Raw genomic sequence first — 18070 nt, 5'->3', positions numbered from 1 at the left:
CTTCCCTCCCTCCCTCTCTGGAGTAAATAAATAAATAAACAAAAGATTTTTATTTTTCCTGCTTTGAATTCTTGAATTTTGTGTCCTCCCCATCCCCTAAAAAAACAGTTTATTACTGAAGTATGTAATAAGTACCAGTTGTTGGCACTTCTGCCTGGCATAGTCGGCAGGGAAATAATGGGTTCTTCCACCCAGATGTTAGCCCAGGTACTGAAGGCCTTTCCATCCCCAGCGGCCTATCACAGAAGGTGGGGATGGCAAGACCACGCCCAGCTAAGGCTGCACTGATGGTTCCCATCCTGAGCCCCAGGACTCACGGAACTGCCCCTCCTCGCAGCGGTGATGGCAACAGCCGCCTGGATCCAGGCAGCCCACAGACCAGGAGACCTCAGCCCACCATCAACAGTGGGGACCCCACCACCATAAGGGAGTGATTCCAACTCCAACTCAAAGGACACCCAGAGCTACCATCTGGTATCTGCTAGTTTTTCCAATTGACTTCTACCCTACCCGGCACCCTCTTCCCCCTACTTTCCCATAACTTATGACATCAAAACAATGGCTTTTCCCCTTTTTCCTTGAGACTCAAGAGGGCCAAAGCTACCGTCTTTTGGTTTTTTTTCCTCTCTCCCCTACTAAGGGTTGAAGGAAGGGTTCCGTCCTTGTTCAGAGTCACCAACTCCTTTCCCTAAATTAGGCTGACAAGGAACCAGCTCCTGTACCTCCTCCTGGTTTTATTCCCACCCCAGTTTATTTTTGTGTCCCTTCTACCCCCTACCTCTGCAGCCATTTTATGAATTGTCATGTGCCACTTGAGCCTCCAGTAAAAACAAAAATGGGCTTTCCTGTTAAAAAAGGAAAAAAAAAAAGGCTGTTTTTAACGACCTTAAATGTTACCATTTTTTTACATGATGAAGTATACACAAGGTAAACTCTCATGATCTTTGCGATTTATTTTTAAATGGTTCAGGAAAAGAAAAGCTAAGTAAAGAAATACAACAAAACAGTTCAATTGTTGAATATAGGTGAAAGAAAGGATATATGATTAAAAATTATTTTGTAAGGGCGCCTGGGTGGCTCAGTCGGTTAAGCAGCTGCCTTCGGCTCAGGTCATGATCCCAGGGTCCTGGGATCGAGCCCCGCATCGGGCTCCCTGCTCAGCGGAGAGCCTGCTTCTCCCTCTCTCTCTGCCTGCCGCTCCCCTTGCTTGTGTTCCCTCTCTCTCTGTGTCTCTGTCAAATAAATAAATAAAATCTTCTAAAAAAAATTATTTTGTACTGGGGTGCCTGGGTGGCACAGTTGGTTGAGCATCCAACTCTTGGTTTTGGCTCAGGTCATGATCTTGGGGTCCTGGGATTGAGCCCCGCACAGGGCTGTGTACTCAGCGGAGAGTCTGCTTGGGCTTCTCTCTCTCCCTCTCCCCCTCTCACTTGGACTCTCTTAAATAAATAAGTGAAAATTAAAAAAAAATTATTTTGTACTAAAATGACAAAAATACAGAAAGAATACAGCTGGGAATGAGACTTGTCATTGTACGCTTTATTTTCATTTTAAATATTGAAATGTATGGCTGGATTTCCTTTTTAAAAAACAAAGTTAAGGGGCGCCTGGGTGGCATAGTCAAGTTAAGTGCCCGACTCTTGGTTTTTCTTCAGGTTGTGATCCCAGGGTTGTGAGATGAGCCCCACATCGGGCTTCGTGCTCAGTGTGGAGTCTGCTTGAGATTTTCTCTCCCTCTTCCTCCGCCCCTTCCGCTTGCGCTGTTTCTTGCTCTCTAAAATAAATAAATGTTTAAAAATAAGTAAATAAAAAAGTTAAGATGTATAACTTGAAATGAATTTTAAAATGCAAGATTAGGACGCCTGGTTGGTTAAGTGACTGACTCTTGGTTTCAGCTCAGGTCGTGAGATCAAGCCCTGTGCTGGGCTCTGTGCTCAGTGTGGAGTCGCTTGAGACTCTCTCTTTCTCTGCCCCTCCCCCATCTGTACTCTCTTGCTGTCTCTGAAATAAATAAATAAATCTTAAAAAAAAATAAAATGTAACATTGGTTTGTGTGTTAAAAGTTGATACAGTGGTGTAATTGGTTGTAGTATATTGAGTAAAGTAGTTTTACCTCATAGAAATAATAGCTACAATTTAGAGTGTTTGTTATGTGGTAAGCACCATGTTAATGCTTTCCATATCTCATTTAGTCCATAAACCAGGTAAGATTATACATGCCCAAGGCCACATAGTTAAAATTGGAGGGCAGAATTTGAACCCAGGTGAGGAGATATTAAAAGTTTTTGATTGAAGAGTGATAACCACTCAGTTGCAAAATACATGGTTTTATTAAACTCCTCTAATAATGTAAGGCATCGTACTTAGTGCTGTAGGGAATACAAAAGTTAACAAGACATAGTATTTGTTTACAGATTGCTGATGGTGTAGGAAGGGAGATGACAAACATAATAGCAGCTAGTATTGAGCATTTACCCTGTGCCTGGCCCTGTGTTAACTATCTGATCTGCATTACTGGTATTTCATTTATGATTGGTTCAGCTCTGTGAGGTAGCTATTACTAACTTTTTTACAGATGAAGAAACTTGAGGCTCAGAGAAGTCAGTTAATTTGTCCAAGGGTCTCACAGCTTAGTATGTGCCAGAGTCATGATTCAGCCTCACATTGGTGGTTCCAGAACCTGAGATCTTAACCTCTTTACACTGTAATCCTTTATTCCTGTACTTAAAGAGAAAAGTAAGTGTAGTAAAAGAAGTAAAATGCTGTGAAAATTTAGAAGAGGGTAGGATGTATAGATGACATGCCTGTATTCATGGTGGGATTTGTGAATATGCTTACAACCTGGTAGGACAAATAAACAGCAGAATCTGATGTTAGGCAGAATAGGATATTGGGGTGGCAGATGTGGCAGGCAATATATGGAAGAATTAGATTGGAGAGTTTAAAAAAGAATTGCTAGGATACAATAAGGATATAATAATAATTGAAGGACAGAGTTGGTAAGGAAGGATAATGCCAAAATTTCATTTCTGTATGATTGAGAGAATACCATTACTGAAAATAGAAGGAATGAGGAGCTATTTGGGAGATATGATTATGAGTTCATTTTGTGGAATTTAGTGCTTGTGAGACCAAAATGGAAAAATCCAAGTGGAAGTGATCTGTTTTCCATCCATACTTCTTGACCTTGACTACATATTAGAGTATCTATGGAATTTAAAACCAACACACACACTCTCCCTCCCCTTCTCCCTCTCCCCCTTTCTCTTCCTCCCTTCCTCCCTCTCCTTCTCTTCTTCCCTCTCTCCCTCCTCCCACCCCAGGACCAGGCTTTACCTGCTAAATCAAAATCTGCAGAGTTGGAGCTCTAGAATCTAGACCTTTTTGAAGTACCACAGGAAATGGGCACTTCCCACCTATATAGAATGAACTGTATGATATATTTTAGTGGGAAAATAAATAGGTCCTCTGTACTCAGAATATTTCTGGAATGATAAACAAGAAATTGGAAACAATTGTTTTTTGGGGAAGGAGACTAGAGTACTGGAGTTAGGGCAGAAAGGAGACAACTTTAACTTTACACCATTTTTTGTGCTTTTTGAATTTTGTGTCATGTGCATATATGGTTATTACCTGTTTTTGTAAAGAATTTTAAAAACTATAAACAATAGCCAAACTATGGAAAGACCCCAGTTGTCCCCACCAGCTGATAAATGGATAAAGAAGATGTGGTGTACACACACACACACACACACACACACACACAAAATGGAATATTACTCAGCCATCAAAAAGATTGAAATCTTGCTATTTGCAACAACGTGGATGGAGCTAGATTGTATTATGCTAACCGAAATAAGTCAGAGAAAGACAAATACCATATGATTTCATTCATGTGTGGAATTGAAGAAACAAAACATATGAATCTAGGGGAGGGGGAAAAAGAGAGGGAAACAAACCATAAGAGACTTAATGATAGAGAATAAAATGAGGGTTGATGGAGGGATGTGGGTGGGGGTGGGCTAGATGGGTGATGGGTTTTAATGGAGGGCATTTGTTGTGATGAACACTGGGTGTTGCATGTAATTGATGAACCACTGAATTCTCCTGAAACCAATAATTACATTGTATGTTAATTAACTAGAATTTAAATGAAAATTTGAAAAAATAAAAAACTGTACAGTTTTGATGTAGTTAAGACTGGGCCAGTGGTTTATCCCTCTCCCTGCAGTGGTTTATCATTAATATTAATGATTTCTACTCCATAGATGGCCTGTAGACATAGTAGCATGGACACCATCTGAGAGGCTTGTTAGAAAAGCAGAATCTCAGGTCCTATTCCAGACCTAGTGAATTAGAATCTGCATTTTAATAAGATACCCCTAGTTATTCAGGAGGCACTTTCAAGTTTGAGAAACACTATTTTAGATGAAACACCTAAACAGTTTGTTTGCTCATGACTTGTATTGACATACAATATTATCCATTCTTTAAATAATGGTATATAATGATGTCACATACTTTTGAGTATCTGCTGTTCATAAATTGAGGGATTGTCTGGAACACTGTAAAAGTCAGTGGTCAGATGCGTAATATTTAATACGGCTCAGAGCAGCGTTTTCCAAAGTGTGTACTGAACCAGGAACATATATTTTACATTGTACTAATAATATGTGTAAAAGGGTTCTCTGGTCAAATCAGTTTGGGAGACATTGGGTTAAATAAAAGTGAACAGTTTTCTTTATTGCAGGACTGTTCAGAGATTTGACCAAGGAATCCTTTTTTTTTCTAGGACTATCTCTCAGGTCTTTTGGTCGGTGGAACACACTTTGAGAAATTCCTGGTTTAGAGGAAAGAACACCACTGGCTTTGGAATCCTTGGCAAGTTACCTAATTTCTCTGAATATTAATTTTCCTAACCTTAAAGTGGGGATAATAATACTTGCCTTGGTGGTGGTGTGAAGAATAAATGAAAGGTATATAGAAACATTCAGCCTAAAGCTTGGTACCTCTTAAAAGTGTTCAAGTGGTAGTTGTTAATATTACATAGGTTACTTCTTTTTCTTGCACTTATGCTTACAGTTCAATTCCGTATTCCTTAATATCCTTATCAGAAAGTGAGGGAGGAGAAAGTCAAATAATTAATTTTGATAAAATGTTAGTAGTTTTATTAAGAGGTTTGGTGTTCAGAATAAAACTACTAAGTAATGTGGGAATCATTAGCAAATTTATTTTGCTCTCTGCTCCATTAGATGAGTATTGAGGTCAGAATAAACTTCCTAAGTATATCAACTGAATTTTTATTCAGTTGATACAACAAACCAACAACAAAAGATATCAAACTTTCATCTTAACCTTGATGTATTATGAGGTATGTTATCAAACTTTTATTTTTCCTTTTTTCTAGTCAATAAATTGATTGCACAAGAAGGACCTTCCTTTCTGCAGATGCGAATAAAACATTTGTTGAAATCTAACTGCATCCCTCAGGCCACTGCTTTATCAAAACTGTGTGCAGAATCAAAAGAAATTTCAAATGTGTCATCTTTTCAGCAAGCCTATATCACATGCTTATGTTCCATTCTCCCTAATGAAGATGCAATTAAGGAGGTGAGTGAAGCAAATAACTGCTCTTTTCATTCACACTTATGAATTTAATAGATTTTGGTAAATGTTGCATGGCAGGATGAAAACCAAGACTTATTTTTTTTCCCCTGACTACTGAAAAGTGCCATTTTACTTGCATATAACTGTTCAACAGATTGAATATATAGTTGTCTTGTAGGTGGATTTGAAAAGTGGATAATTAAAGAATATGCAGATGGGTATTTATGTGTTTGGGCAATGGTTTGCTTTGAAATCTTCAAATGTGAAAGTTATTTTAATTGATTTCTCTGTGTTTGGGAAATGCCGAAATTATTAATACTGACATCAAGGGATAAACTAAACAGAATGGCATTTAGCTTTAGTTTAAGTTACTTCATACATGTAAGTGTAAGCAGAGAAGTGTGGGACTTTAGAACCCATGAATACATTTTGAACTATTAAGTGGACAAACTGGATACCATGGAAAATAATAAAGCAATTGAGTCTTTTTAAAAAACTATTTTATCAGTCAGATTACATTTTTTTAACCTGAATCATTTTCTTTAAAAAAGTGGAATTTGCTTTCTCTAATAGTTTTTGATACATTATACGGAGAAAGATGAGGAGTTCCTAGCTATATTCCATCATCTACCTATAATTCTCTTAGATCTGATAGATGGATTCTCACTTTACCTCTACACTGAACTTTTCTTATTAAAGGTAAGAATTCCAAGGGTCTGGTTTATGACATAAAGTAATTCTTAAACTTTAATGACAATTTCAACTTACAGTTTTATATATAATTTCCTGTTCCAAATGCAACTCTCTCTTTCTACCTCCCTCACTCCAGGACCAAAAATCTGTTAATCCTTTCACCTGTTCACTGTCCCTCATCCTTCTCATGTACTCATTTCCCTCCTTACTCTCCTTTTCCATAGTCAATCAAAATTATCACTCCCTCAGCTCCTCCACTGGTTTCTCCCTTAATTGTGCTTATTTGACTAACCAGCATCCTGATTATCACTAAATCTTTACCTCCTCTATATCTTTACCTGCACCAGTGGGGTCAGACTTGGGTGGGAGAAAACCAGCCTACTGATTTTACTTGAAATCAGTCACACTAAATTTTTTTAGGCCATTCTCTTTCCACTTCATAGATTACTATTTCATACTTTGTTATTTTTCTTCAGACCTATATTGTAATGCCTTCTGCCCCATTGCACTTTCCATTGATGAACTTTCTCCCTATTTCTCTGAGGAAATTGAGGCATTTGGAAGAGAATTTCCAAAGCTGCTTCCATGACATCTGTTCACCTACCTTTATCTATGCATGCATACCTTTGCTTCCATTACTAAAGATAACTCTATCTGTTCTCCTACCTAAGGCAATCCCCTTGACTTCAGTATCACATCCCATCTGCCCTCACCCCCTCAAGAATAATGCTACACTACTTCTTTTCTCTACTGCATCATCAGTTACCCCTCTGCTGTAACCATCCTGTCAGCATGTATGGTGTTCTTTCTTTCATCTTTAAAAAGGAAATCTTTAGATTCCACTTCTCCTTCCAGAGACCACCCCATTTTTCTCCTGGCCTTTCAGCATAATTTCTTGATTGCATTGTGTGAATTTACTGTTCTGACGTTTTTCTCTTTGAACACATTGTTTGTTTTATAAGATTTTATTTATTTATTTAGAGCTCCAGATGTGGGGGGCAGAGGGAGAGAGAGAGAGGGAGAGAGAGAGAGAGAGAGAGAATCTTAAGCAGACTCTGTGCCGAGTGCAGAGCCTGACATGGGGATCAAGCCCCATGACCCTGAGATCATGACCTGAGCCAAAATCAAGACTCAGATGCTTAACTGACAGAGCCACCCAAGCACCCTTGAACACATTGTAATATGGCGTTCGCCCCTGCCAGTCCACCACATCACTAAATCTAATGATGATTTCTCAGTTTTCATCTTAGTCTGACTTGTTTGTCTTTTAAACTTTTAACGGTTTTCCCGCTTGGATTCTAGGATATAACTTACTCTCTTGGTTTTCTGTGCACTTGACTGGTCAGTCTTTCTCAGTTCTGCCTTGCTCTTCCTCCTCATCTCTCTGATGAGTAAAAGTTGCAGTACTTTAGGACTCTCCTTGTGCGTCCTCTGTTTTCTACCTATACATGCTCCCTCGGTGATCTCTTTTAGACTCATGGCTTTAAATACCAACTATGGTCAGTATCTGAAATCTCCAGCCCAGCCCTCTCCTCTGAATTCCAGACTCATATCCAGCTGCCTAATCACTATCTCTACTGGCATGGCTAATAACATCTCCAGACTTCACATGTCCGTAATTAAGCTCCTGATCTTCCTGATATTAGGGCTTTGTTTTTACGGGCTTTCTTCTGAATGAAGGCTGTAGCCGTCCAGTCTCAGTGTTGGAAGTGGAGGTGGGCAGGTAGTGAATAACTAGCTGCCATTTTTTTGAGTCCTTACTATATGTTAAGCACTATGCTAAATGCTTTATATAGATTGTCACATTCAGGGGCGCCTGGGTGGCTCAGTCGTTAAGTGTCTGCCTTTGGCTCAGGTCATGATCCTGGGGTTCTGGGATCGAGCTCCACGGGAAGCCTGCTTCTCCCTCTCCCACTCCCCCTGCTTGTGTTCCTTCTCTCGCTTTGTCTTTCTCTCTGTCAAATAAATAAGTAAAATCTTTAAAAAAAAAAAAAGATTGTCACATTCAGTTCTCACAACTCAGAGGTAGCTCCATTTTATTGGTGAGGAAAGACGCTCAGATCAAGTAATAGGTTTGTGCTTACATGAAAGTGGTTATGCTGAGATTCAAACCTGAGTTTGGTATACTATCACTAATATTATATTAAAGATACAGGGTAATAAATATTATCCTAGGTGATACATACCTAAGGGTTTATATGCCAAATGGTGTCTTAGGCATTGGGGAATCCACAAGCCTCTGAACTGGCCTCCTTGTTTACACTCTTGCCCTCTACATTTTATTCTTCCCAAAAGTAACTAGAATAATCTTTTTAAAACTTAAGTGGGGCCATGTCACTCCCTTGATCAGAACCACTCAACAGCTTTCCATCTTCTTCAAAATAAATCCAGAAGTCTTTATTGTGTGTGTCATGGCCTCTGGCTACTTCTATAAGTATCTCTGACAGTATCTTGTACAACTTAATGCTCACTGCTCTCTAGCCACCTTGTCTTTGCTGCTGTTTGAACAAACCAAGCATATTCCTGACTTAGAGCTTTGTAATTGCCATTTCCCCTGCCTGGAATGCCCTTCCACAAGATCATTTGGATGGCTTGTGCCCTTAACATTCACATTCCTCTTCAATATTGCCATATCAGGGAGACCTTCCTCACTGTCCCGTCTAAAATAGTATCCTAGGGGCGCCTGGGTGGCTCAGTCATTAAGCGTCTGCCTTCAGCTCAGGTCATGATCCCAGGGTCCTGGGATCGAGCCCCACATCGGGTTCCCTGCTCTGCGGGAAGCCTGCGTCTCCCTCTCCTGCTCCCACTCCCCCTGCTTGTGTTCCCTCCCTTGCTGTGTCTCTCTCTGTCAAATAAATAAATAAAATCTTAAAAAAAAAAAAAAATAGTATCCTATCCCCCTACTTCGCACTCTTTTTCTTCAAGTAATACCTGTTGTCATTATTATAAATATATACAGATACATCTAAAATGGCCCTTCATTCTCTGTCCCCTTACCTGCCTGTTTCTTCTTTATGTTTATATTACTGCTACCGCTAGACATCATATTTGCTGCTGCTTTTCCTCCCACTAGATTGAAAACTGTAAGGATGGGGACATAGGTTTGTTCACTGCTGTATCCCTGCACTCTAGAAGAATACTTAGCAGCGTAATAGGCATTCATGAGAGACTAACTATAAGCCTGTTTGCTAATTTATTTGTTTGCATTGTTGAGAAGGGTAAGGGGATAGGAGGCTGCTTACCTCTAATAACAGCTGCAATATTTTGTGTTTGGGAAACTTAATCATAATTAAGTTACAGTAATTGTTATATTCAACACCTGATATACACCAGAAGAATTCAGAAGAAGCGAAAATACTAGACCATGGGTTGATTCCTCTTCATTCTATAACAGTAACAACTTTTCCTTTAATGTCTCAGCCTTTGTTTATTTAAAACTTGTTTTATTTTGTTTGTAGCATTGTATGAGACATTGATAAAAACAGAAGAATATATATTGCCTAGTTTGGTTGCCAGAAACAATTCTAGGAAGATAAATACTAAGCTGTATGCTATTGCCCCTAAATTCAGTAGAAGTGTAGAATCTTTGTGGACTGGCATATAAGGCTTTATAAAAATTGATCCTTTAGTTGCACCTTGAAATGATGGTAGGGTTTGGATGGGTAGAAAGAATGGTTTTGGGATAACTGCCTGTGATAGTAAAGGCAGAGAAATGAACGTATAAATTACCGGGGGCCACTAGAGCACGCCTTGCCACGGCAGAGTACGGGTTGAGGTCTTAGGAGAAATAAGACCTCTTGGGTGGGGAGAAGGGGAAGTCCTTGGGGACTCTAGTGCATTAGAACTTAGGTTTGAGGGGCGCTTGGTGGCTCAGTCGGTTGAGCATCCAACTCTTGGTTTCAGCTCAGGTCATGATCTGGGTCATGGGATCAAGCCCCACATCAGGCTCTGTGCTCAGCATTGAGATTCTCTCTCCCTCCCTTCTACCCCTCCCCTCGCTCACGCGTGCTCTCTCTCTCTTAAATAAATAAATATTGGGGCGCCTGGGTGGCTCTCGGTTAAGTGTATGCCTTCCACTTAGGTCATGATCCTGGGGTCCTGGGATCGAGCCCAGCATCAGGCTCCCTGTTCAGTGGGTAGTCTGCTTCTCCCTCTCCTTCTACTCCTCCCCCCCGCCAGTGCTCTCTCTCTCAAAGTCTTAAAAATAGTAATAATAATAATTAAATATTTTTTAAAGAAGAAAGATTTGATGCAGTAGAAAGTAGGACGGTTTTGAAGGTAGGAAGTAAAATGACTGAAATAGTGTTTTCGGAAGCTTAGACAGAAAGAGGATGTATTAGGTTTAGAAGAGGTTGCATTTAGGGGCACCTGGGTGGCTCAGTCGTTAGGCGTCTGCCTTCAGCTCAGGTCATGATCCCAGGTCCTGGGATCGAGCCCCGCATCGGGCTTCCTGCTCTGCAGAAAGCCTGCTTCTCCCTCTCCCACTCCCCCTGCTTGTGTTCCCTCTCTCGCTGTGTCTCTCTCTCTCAAATAAATAAAATCTTAAAAAAAAAAAAAAGTTGCATTTAGCAAGAGGAGAAAGAACAGGACTTGCTGATAGGACAGAAATAAGAGGATAATGTGCAGAGACGCTGTCAAGAGCCTCATAAGGCCTGGGAGACCAGAAGAATGGGAGTGTTCTGCTAACCGACTAGAATGGCAGAGGTGTGGACAACAGGGAGGACTTGGGAGAATAATCGGCTTTGTTTTATTCATGACCTGTCCTAGTTTAATAACAAGACAACAAAACAGGATTTTTTTCCTGAAGTTACATAATTAATTCCTTTCAACAAATTTGTTGAGTTTGTAAGGAATGGAGTTAGAGGAAATGTGATTTGATTCTGTACAACAGAGGTTGGCAAACTATGGCCTGTGGGCCAGATCCACCCAACTGCATGTTTTTGTAAATAAAGTTTTATTGGAACACAGTCATGCCCATTTGTTTATGGTTTATGGCTGTTTTTACTCTACAGTGGCAGAGTTGAGTAGCTGTAACAGAAACTACCAGGCCCACGAAGCTGAAAATATTTTATATCTGATACTTTATAAAAAATGTTGGCTGGCCTCTACTCTACAAGAATCAGATTTTCCAGTGTATAAAAACATTAAATATCATTTAGTGTAACCCTCTGTGTTTTACCAGTGATGAAACTGAGGCCAAGATGATAATGTTTCCAAGGCCCTACCTGCATTAAACTAGAGAGTTCAAACCCAGGTTGTAACACAGATCTCCTTGCTTCCTGGCAGTACAGTACAACTTACTTCCAGTTGGTAAACATGATGAGCCATGTTAAAATAGGAAACATCTTAGTGGTACATCATTCTGTTCAGATTTATACATTTATATACAGGTGTGATTTAAAACAGTTTTATAATGATTGGGATTAATTAGTTAAATATATCAATGTAAAAACATTTAGCACACATCATAAAATTATTTTAAAAGGAACACTGCTACCATCATAATTAGTCTCTTCTCCAGTGATGTTTTCTTTTGCAACTGACAACAGAATTAAAGAGAATTTTTAAAATTTGCTTTGGAAAAGTACTAATGAATCACTAGATGTTCATTAATTGGAGTTTAAAATCAGCATATGTTCTAAGGTAACTAGAGTTCTATACACATTTGCCATCTACTTCAACTGAGTTCAGGAGAAGAGTCAAATTAACTTGAGCAACAGCTGGGAATAAAAGTACTTGTATGTTGGCTCCTGTGGGTATCACTATAATGGTGTGTGTAATAGGAAACCTCTGATGGGGAAGATTTAGCCAGACACATAACAATTAAGATTAATTGAGGGGATCAGCTTGAAAGCCAAAATTCAGAACCCTGAATTCAGAAGTCAATGGAATCCCCAATTCTAGTTTCATTTAGAGTTGAATGAGATGATATTGCTATTAATTTTACATATGAAAGGTTTTTATTTTATTTTATTTTTTTTTTAAGATTTTATTTATTTATTTGACAGAGAGAGACGCAGCGAGAGAGGGAACACAAGCAGGGGGAATGGGAGAGGGAGAAGCAGGCTTCCCGCAGAGCAGGGAGCCCAATGCGGGGCTCGATCCCAGGACCCTGGGATCATAACCTGAGCCGAAGGCAGATGCCCAACGACTGAGCCACCCAGGCGCCCCCATATGAAAGGTTTTTAATTAAAGTTACAGATTTGGCCATGGCCTAGTGTCCCACGTGGATATTTCCTATATTTTTTTCATTACTGAAAGAGGAAATCTTTGCAAAGATCAAGTTTTCCACGTATAATATAAGAATAATGATGTTTTAAACACTTCTATTATTATGAAGAGCCAAGGAATTGGTCAGTAGAACTGTAGGCATAGTTAAGATAGGAGTCCATTTCAGTTTTAATCCCTGAATGCACTGTATCTTCAGTGTCTAATGTTAATAGACACAGCAGGAGAGGTTTGTTTCTTCTCTTGATGGGGAAATGAAAAGACAAACAGGACTTAATTTACTCACTAGTCTAACACTGTTGGGAATTGACACAGTCACTAGGTATAGATGATAAACAGAGCAAATACATTTAAACAGGACCCATTGAGAATTCAGTTTGGGAGTAGAAGAAAAAGTAAACAGGAGCATAGAAATTTGGGGTGTAGCTTAAATAAGAATCAAGATTAAGATGGATCCTGAGCAAGGAATAATAACAAAGTGTATAATTAAATTTAAAATTAAAATCTAAATAATTTTGCTTTATTATATGGGAAATGAATGGTACACTCAAAAAATACATTAAAGGTAAAACGGCTATATGAAGAAATTGAGGATTTGCCTATTTAAATAATTTCTTTCCTAAGGCAGAGTTCTTTTAAATAGCTTTGAAGAGATATCTTCCCAGGTGCCCCAGGTTTAAAACGTTATGAGGAACAAATTACTTGCATTATGCCTTAGAACTGATCAGGAAAATACTAGATTGAAAACTGCTAATCTAGAGAAAGATAAATGATAAACTATTTCAGTAATGGCACTGACCAGAATACTAGTTTACCTTGGTAGCCTAATCATGAAAATAAGTAGGCAGATACGCTGCCTCTGCTGACCTCCTCTTATGCCACTTGGCTACCTGTTGTACCATTGGTGTTTAATTGGCTGATTATTATGAAAGTCTTCTAATTGTATCTGTTCTTGTCCCCACAGTTCATTTCCTACAATATCCAAAGTTGCCTTTTTTCTTTTCTTTTTAAAATAGAAGTAGACATTGGGACACCTGGGTGGCACAGTTGGTTAAGCATCCAACTCTTGGTTTTGGCTTAGGTGGTGATCTCAGGGTCGTGAGATTGAGCCTTGTGACGGGCTCTGTCCTCAGCAGAGAGTCTGCTTAAGACTCTCTCTCCCTTTCCCCCCCCACCCCCATGCTCTTGCATGCTCTCTCTCTCTTAAATAAATAAATCTTTAAAAAATAAATAAACAAAAGACACTTTGTTTTGAGATAATTTTAGATTCACATATTATTGTAAGAAATAGTGTAGACCTGCTTTCCAGGCATTTAACATATATTCATTGGAGGACTCTTGTTAGGCACTAGAGACACAATGATGAACAAGACAAAAAGGAAAAGGAAGGAGACAGTATTCACATACTGTGAGACTGAGAGGGAGAGGTCTGATGGGAAATTAAGAGATCCAAGTTATCAGCATTTGAAACCAGAGAGCAAATAAGATTAACTTTTCAGAACCCCAGAAATTAGCTAAAGGCTTACTACAGTCCATGGAGGTTTTACTCAAGGAAAACAGATGAATCTCACTAAGAACAGTGAAGTTGGTGGCATTTTAACTTGCCCTACTTCTCATATCCTCCCCAGTTTCACAGTAATCTTGAAAACAAACACCCTCGAAACTACAGTAGCTATGAAAACCAGCAGCCTAGCAGCCAGCTGAGGAAGCAGAATGGATTTTGGAACTCGGCAAAAGCTTATCCCCAGAGAATTGTCAGTATTTGATCTTTCTGGCATCTTTCTGAAAAGCTCCATTCTCAAGACTTGTCTTTATTTGGCTCACAGCTCACCATGCCAAAAGCTCTGTCTTCAGTGTATTTGCCAGAAACAATCAGTGGTAATTGTTTAACATGACAATTTTCCTCAGACAATTGTCTGAGGAGGCATTACCAGTCAGGCTAACAAGAGACTGGCCAAAAAGATTAAAAAGAAAAACTGGGAGATGGGTTGTCCATAGGGGATTTTGAAAACCTCTGATATATTCCTAGAATTCTATAAGGTAACATGCATGTACAGGGCTATGTGTCTGGTGAGGAATGGGCCAAGATGGCCCTAATCCCTCACCTCCTGTGTACCCTGAGGCTCTCTGCACAAGTAGGAAAAGAAAGGCAAGGCAGAATTTTAACCTGCCTACTGAAATATTGAAAGTATGCCCCAACACACAGAGCCGCTTGGCAAAAGCACGGACTTACTTATTCAGGTATTTAAGTAAATTTCTTGAATATGTTGAACATGTAGCCACCCATTAAGCTAACCAAGCAGAGACTCGAGTGGCCACACATCTGACAAAGAATTCAGACTTTACAGAATTATTCTAAGAAAGTCATTAAACAAACAAATAGTAATAATCACAAGCCCTAAAGAGGTGGGGGAATCTGATTTCCACAGTTGCCACAATATATTACTTAAAATATCCACTTACCATGTAAAGAAACATGATAGTCCATACACAGGGAAAAAAACAGCCAGTAGAAACTTTTCCTAAGAACACCCAGATATTGGACTTACTAGACAAAGAATTATAAATCAGCTATTACAGATATAGTCAATTCTTGTCATTTGTGGTAGTTATGTTCTATATACTGACTGCAAACACTGAATTACCAAATACCGAAACCATTGCTCCTAGGGGAAATATGTGGTTAGGTTCCTGCAAGGCTCTGGTCGTGACATTTTTGTCAACTGAAGAGTACATAATTTTGTTCTATGTGTGCTTCTGTTAGAAGACACCTTATTTAATATATATTGTTGATTCACTAACATTGAACTCACAGGCAATAGCATGGTAACTCAAGCCTGAATGAAGCTTATCTAACACATGCATTTTTTCTGTGAGGCACATCAAAGCTTCTTGCACTTAGACAGCACTTCACTACACTGGGGGGCTATTTTAAACAGCAAAATCACCAATGAAAAGCATAAAAACGCAAAAAAAAAAAAAAAAGCCACTAAATAGAACATGAAAAAGACACTTGTTAGAGTATGAGAACTGAAACTAGAAGGCATAATGTCACTTTGGCCTTACCTGGGAACGTGCACACCAGAGGACTCACATTTTTCACCACTCTGTGCATGCTCATGAATGACTCTGAAAGCATCATGAGTGGACTTTGGAAATCAAAAATACATTTTAGCAAGTAGTCAAATTTGTGATTACAGAATCTGTGAATAATGAAGATCAACTCTATATTCAGAGAACCAAAGGAACCAAGTGTAAAGAATGAAGGGAAAATATGAGAACAGTGTCTCAACAAGTATAGATTAGAGAAATAAATACAAATTACAAAAAGGAACCAAATAAAGGTCTAGAGTGGAAAAGTATAATAATTGAAATTATTTTGCTAGAGAGACTCAACATCAGATTTGAATTAGCAGAAAAAAGAATCCGCAAACTTTGAATGAAAGAGGTCAATTGAGATTATCCAATCTGAGGAACACCTGAGCCCCAAAATATATGTGTTGACAGAATTGAAGGGGGAAATGATAATTCAAATATAATATTTGGAGACTTCAATACCCCACTTTCAATAATGGGTAAACCACTAGACAACAAAGAAATGAAGGGTTGAGCAACACTGTAAACCAACTAGACCTAGCAGACATCTATAGAATACCCAGCAGCAGCAGAATATACATTAGTCTCAAATGCACAGGGATCATTCTCCAGGAGAGACCACATTACTAGGCCACAAAAGAAACCTTGAAAAAATTTTAAATTTGATTGAAATAATACGGAGTATGTTCTTCAGCCACAGTGGAATGAAATCAGAAACGAGTAACAGGAGGAAATTTGGGAAATTCACAAACATAAAAATTAAACAACATCTTCCCAAATAAGGATTGGATCAAAGGAAAAAAACAAGAGAAATTAGAAAATATATTGAGATGAATGATGAAAGCACAACATACCATAATTTATGGGGTGCAGCTAAAGCAGTGCTTAGAGAGAAATTTATAGTTGTAAAATGTCAATCTTGAAAAAGAAGGTCTCAAGTTAAAAACCCTACCATCTACCTTAAAAACTAGAAAAGGAAAAGCAAAGTAAGCCCAAAGCAAACAGAAGGAAGGAGAGAATAAAGATTAGCATGTAAGTAACTGAAATAGAGAACATAAAATTAGTAGAGAAAAGTAATAAAGTTGGTTCTATGTAAAGATCAATAAAATTGATAAACTTTTGGTTGGACTGAAAAGAGGAAAGAATACTCAAATCACTAAAATTAGAAATGAAAGAGGACATTACTACTGACCCTACAGGAATAAAAAAGATTATACAGGAATGCTATGAAGAATTAAATACCAAAAAATTAGATTTATTTAGATGAAATGGACAAATCCTTAGAATTTTTTTTTTAAAGATTTTATTTATTTGACAGAGAACACCCTGGACAAATGCTTAGAATTGATACAAACTATTAAAATTGACTCACAAAGAAATAGAAAATCTGAATATACCTATAACTAGTAAAGAGATTGGTAATTTAAATTTCCCACAAAGAAAAACCCACATCCACATGGCTTCAATAGTGAATTGTACAAAATATATATAGATCATAAAGTCTTGCAAATAACAGAAGAGAAAGGAATGTTTCCAACTCCTGCTGTAAAGCCGTCATTATCCTGATAACCAAAACCAAAGACATCACAAGAAGGAAAGCTACAGACCAAAATCCCTAAAGAATAGTGATGCAAAAATCCTCAACAAAAAACAGCAAGCCAGGGATGCCTGGGTGGCTCAGTTGGCTAAGCGTCTGCCTTGGCCTCAGGTCATGATCCCAGGGTCCTGGGATCGAACCCCATGTCAGGCTCCCTGCTCAATGGAGAATCTGCTTCACCCTCTCTCTCTGCCCCTCCCCCCTGCTCATGCGCTCTCTCTCTCACAAATAAAATCTTAAAAACAAAACAGGGGCGCCTGGGTGGCTCAGTCGGTTCAGCATCTGCCTTTGGCTCAGGTCATGATCCTGGGGTCCTGGGATTGAGTCCTGCTTTGGGCTCCTTGCTCAGTGGGGAGCCTGCTTCTCCCTCTGCCTACCGCTCCCCCTGCTTGTGCACACTCTCTCTCTGATTAATAAGCAAAATAAAACAAAACAGCAAGCTAAATCTAGCAACTTATACTTTGATCAAATGGAATTTATCACAGGAATACAAAGTTGGTTTAAGTCAGTCAGTGTAATACACTACATTAATGGAATAAAGGGCAAAAGCCACATGGTCATTGCAAGAGAGGCAGAAAAAGCATTTAACAAGGTCCTACACCTTTCGTGTTAAAAACACTCAACAAATTAGGAATAGCAGGGAACTTCCTTAGCCTGATAAAGGGTAGCTATGAAAACCTGTGAGTAACGTATTTAAAATAAAAAATTCAGTGGTTTTCCCTTAAGATCAGGGACAAGAATGGGTGCTTTTGCCACTTTTATTCACTATTGTACTAGAAGTTTTAGCCAGGACAATTAGGCAAGAAAAGGGGAGGTGGGCATCCAAATTGGAACTGTCTCTGTTTGCAT

At 38.9% G+C, this 18070-nt stretch overlaps 1 protein-coding gene across 1 annotated transcript in view; it reads left to right on the top strand.

Annotated features, from left to right (window-relative positions):
- The window catches only part of RLF (RLF zinc finger), a 90023-nt gene that overhangs the window by 39185 nt on the left and 32768 nt on the right, over positions 1 to 18070 (top strand). Inside the window, exon 5 of the mRNA XM_032432003.1 lies at positions 5408 to 5610. Coding sequence (XP_032287894.1) covers positions 5408 to 5610 — 203 coding nt within the window. The remainder of the gene's footprint in view (positions 1 to 5407; positions 5611 to 18070) is intronic.

This window comes from Phoca vitulina, unplaced genomic scaffold, assembly GCF_004348235.1.
Source record: "Phoca vitulina isolate PV1807 unplaced genomic scaffold, GSC_HSeal_1.0 scaffold2, whole genome shotgun sequence".
Taxonomy (NCBI): domain Eukaryota; kingdom Metazoa; phylum Chordata; class Mammalia; order Carnivora; family Phocidae; genus Phoca; species Phoca vitulina.
Note: the sequence above shows the minus strand (reverse complement) of the source record. Positions and strands in the feature narration are given on the sequence as shown.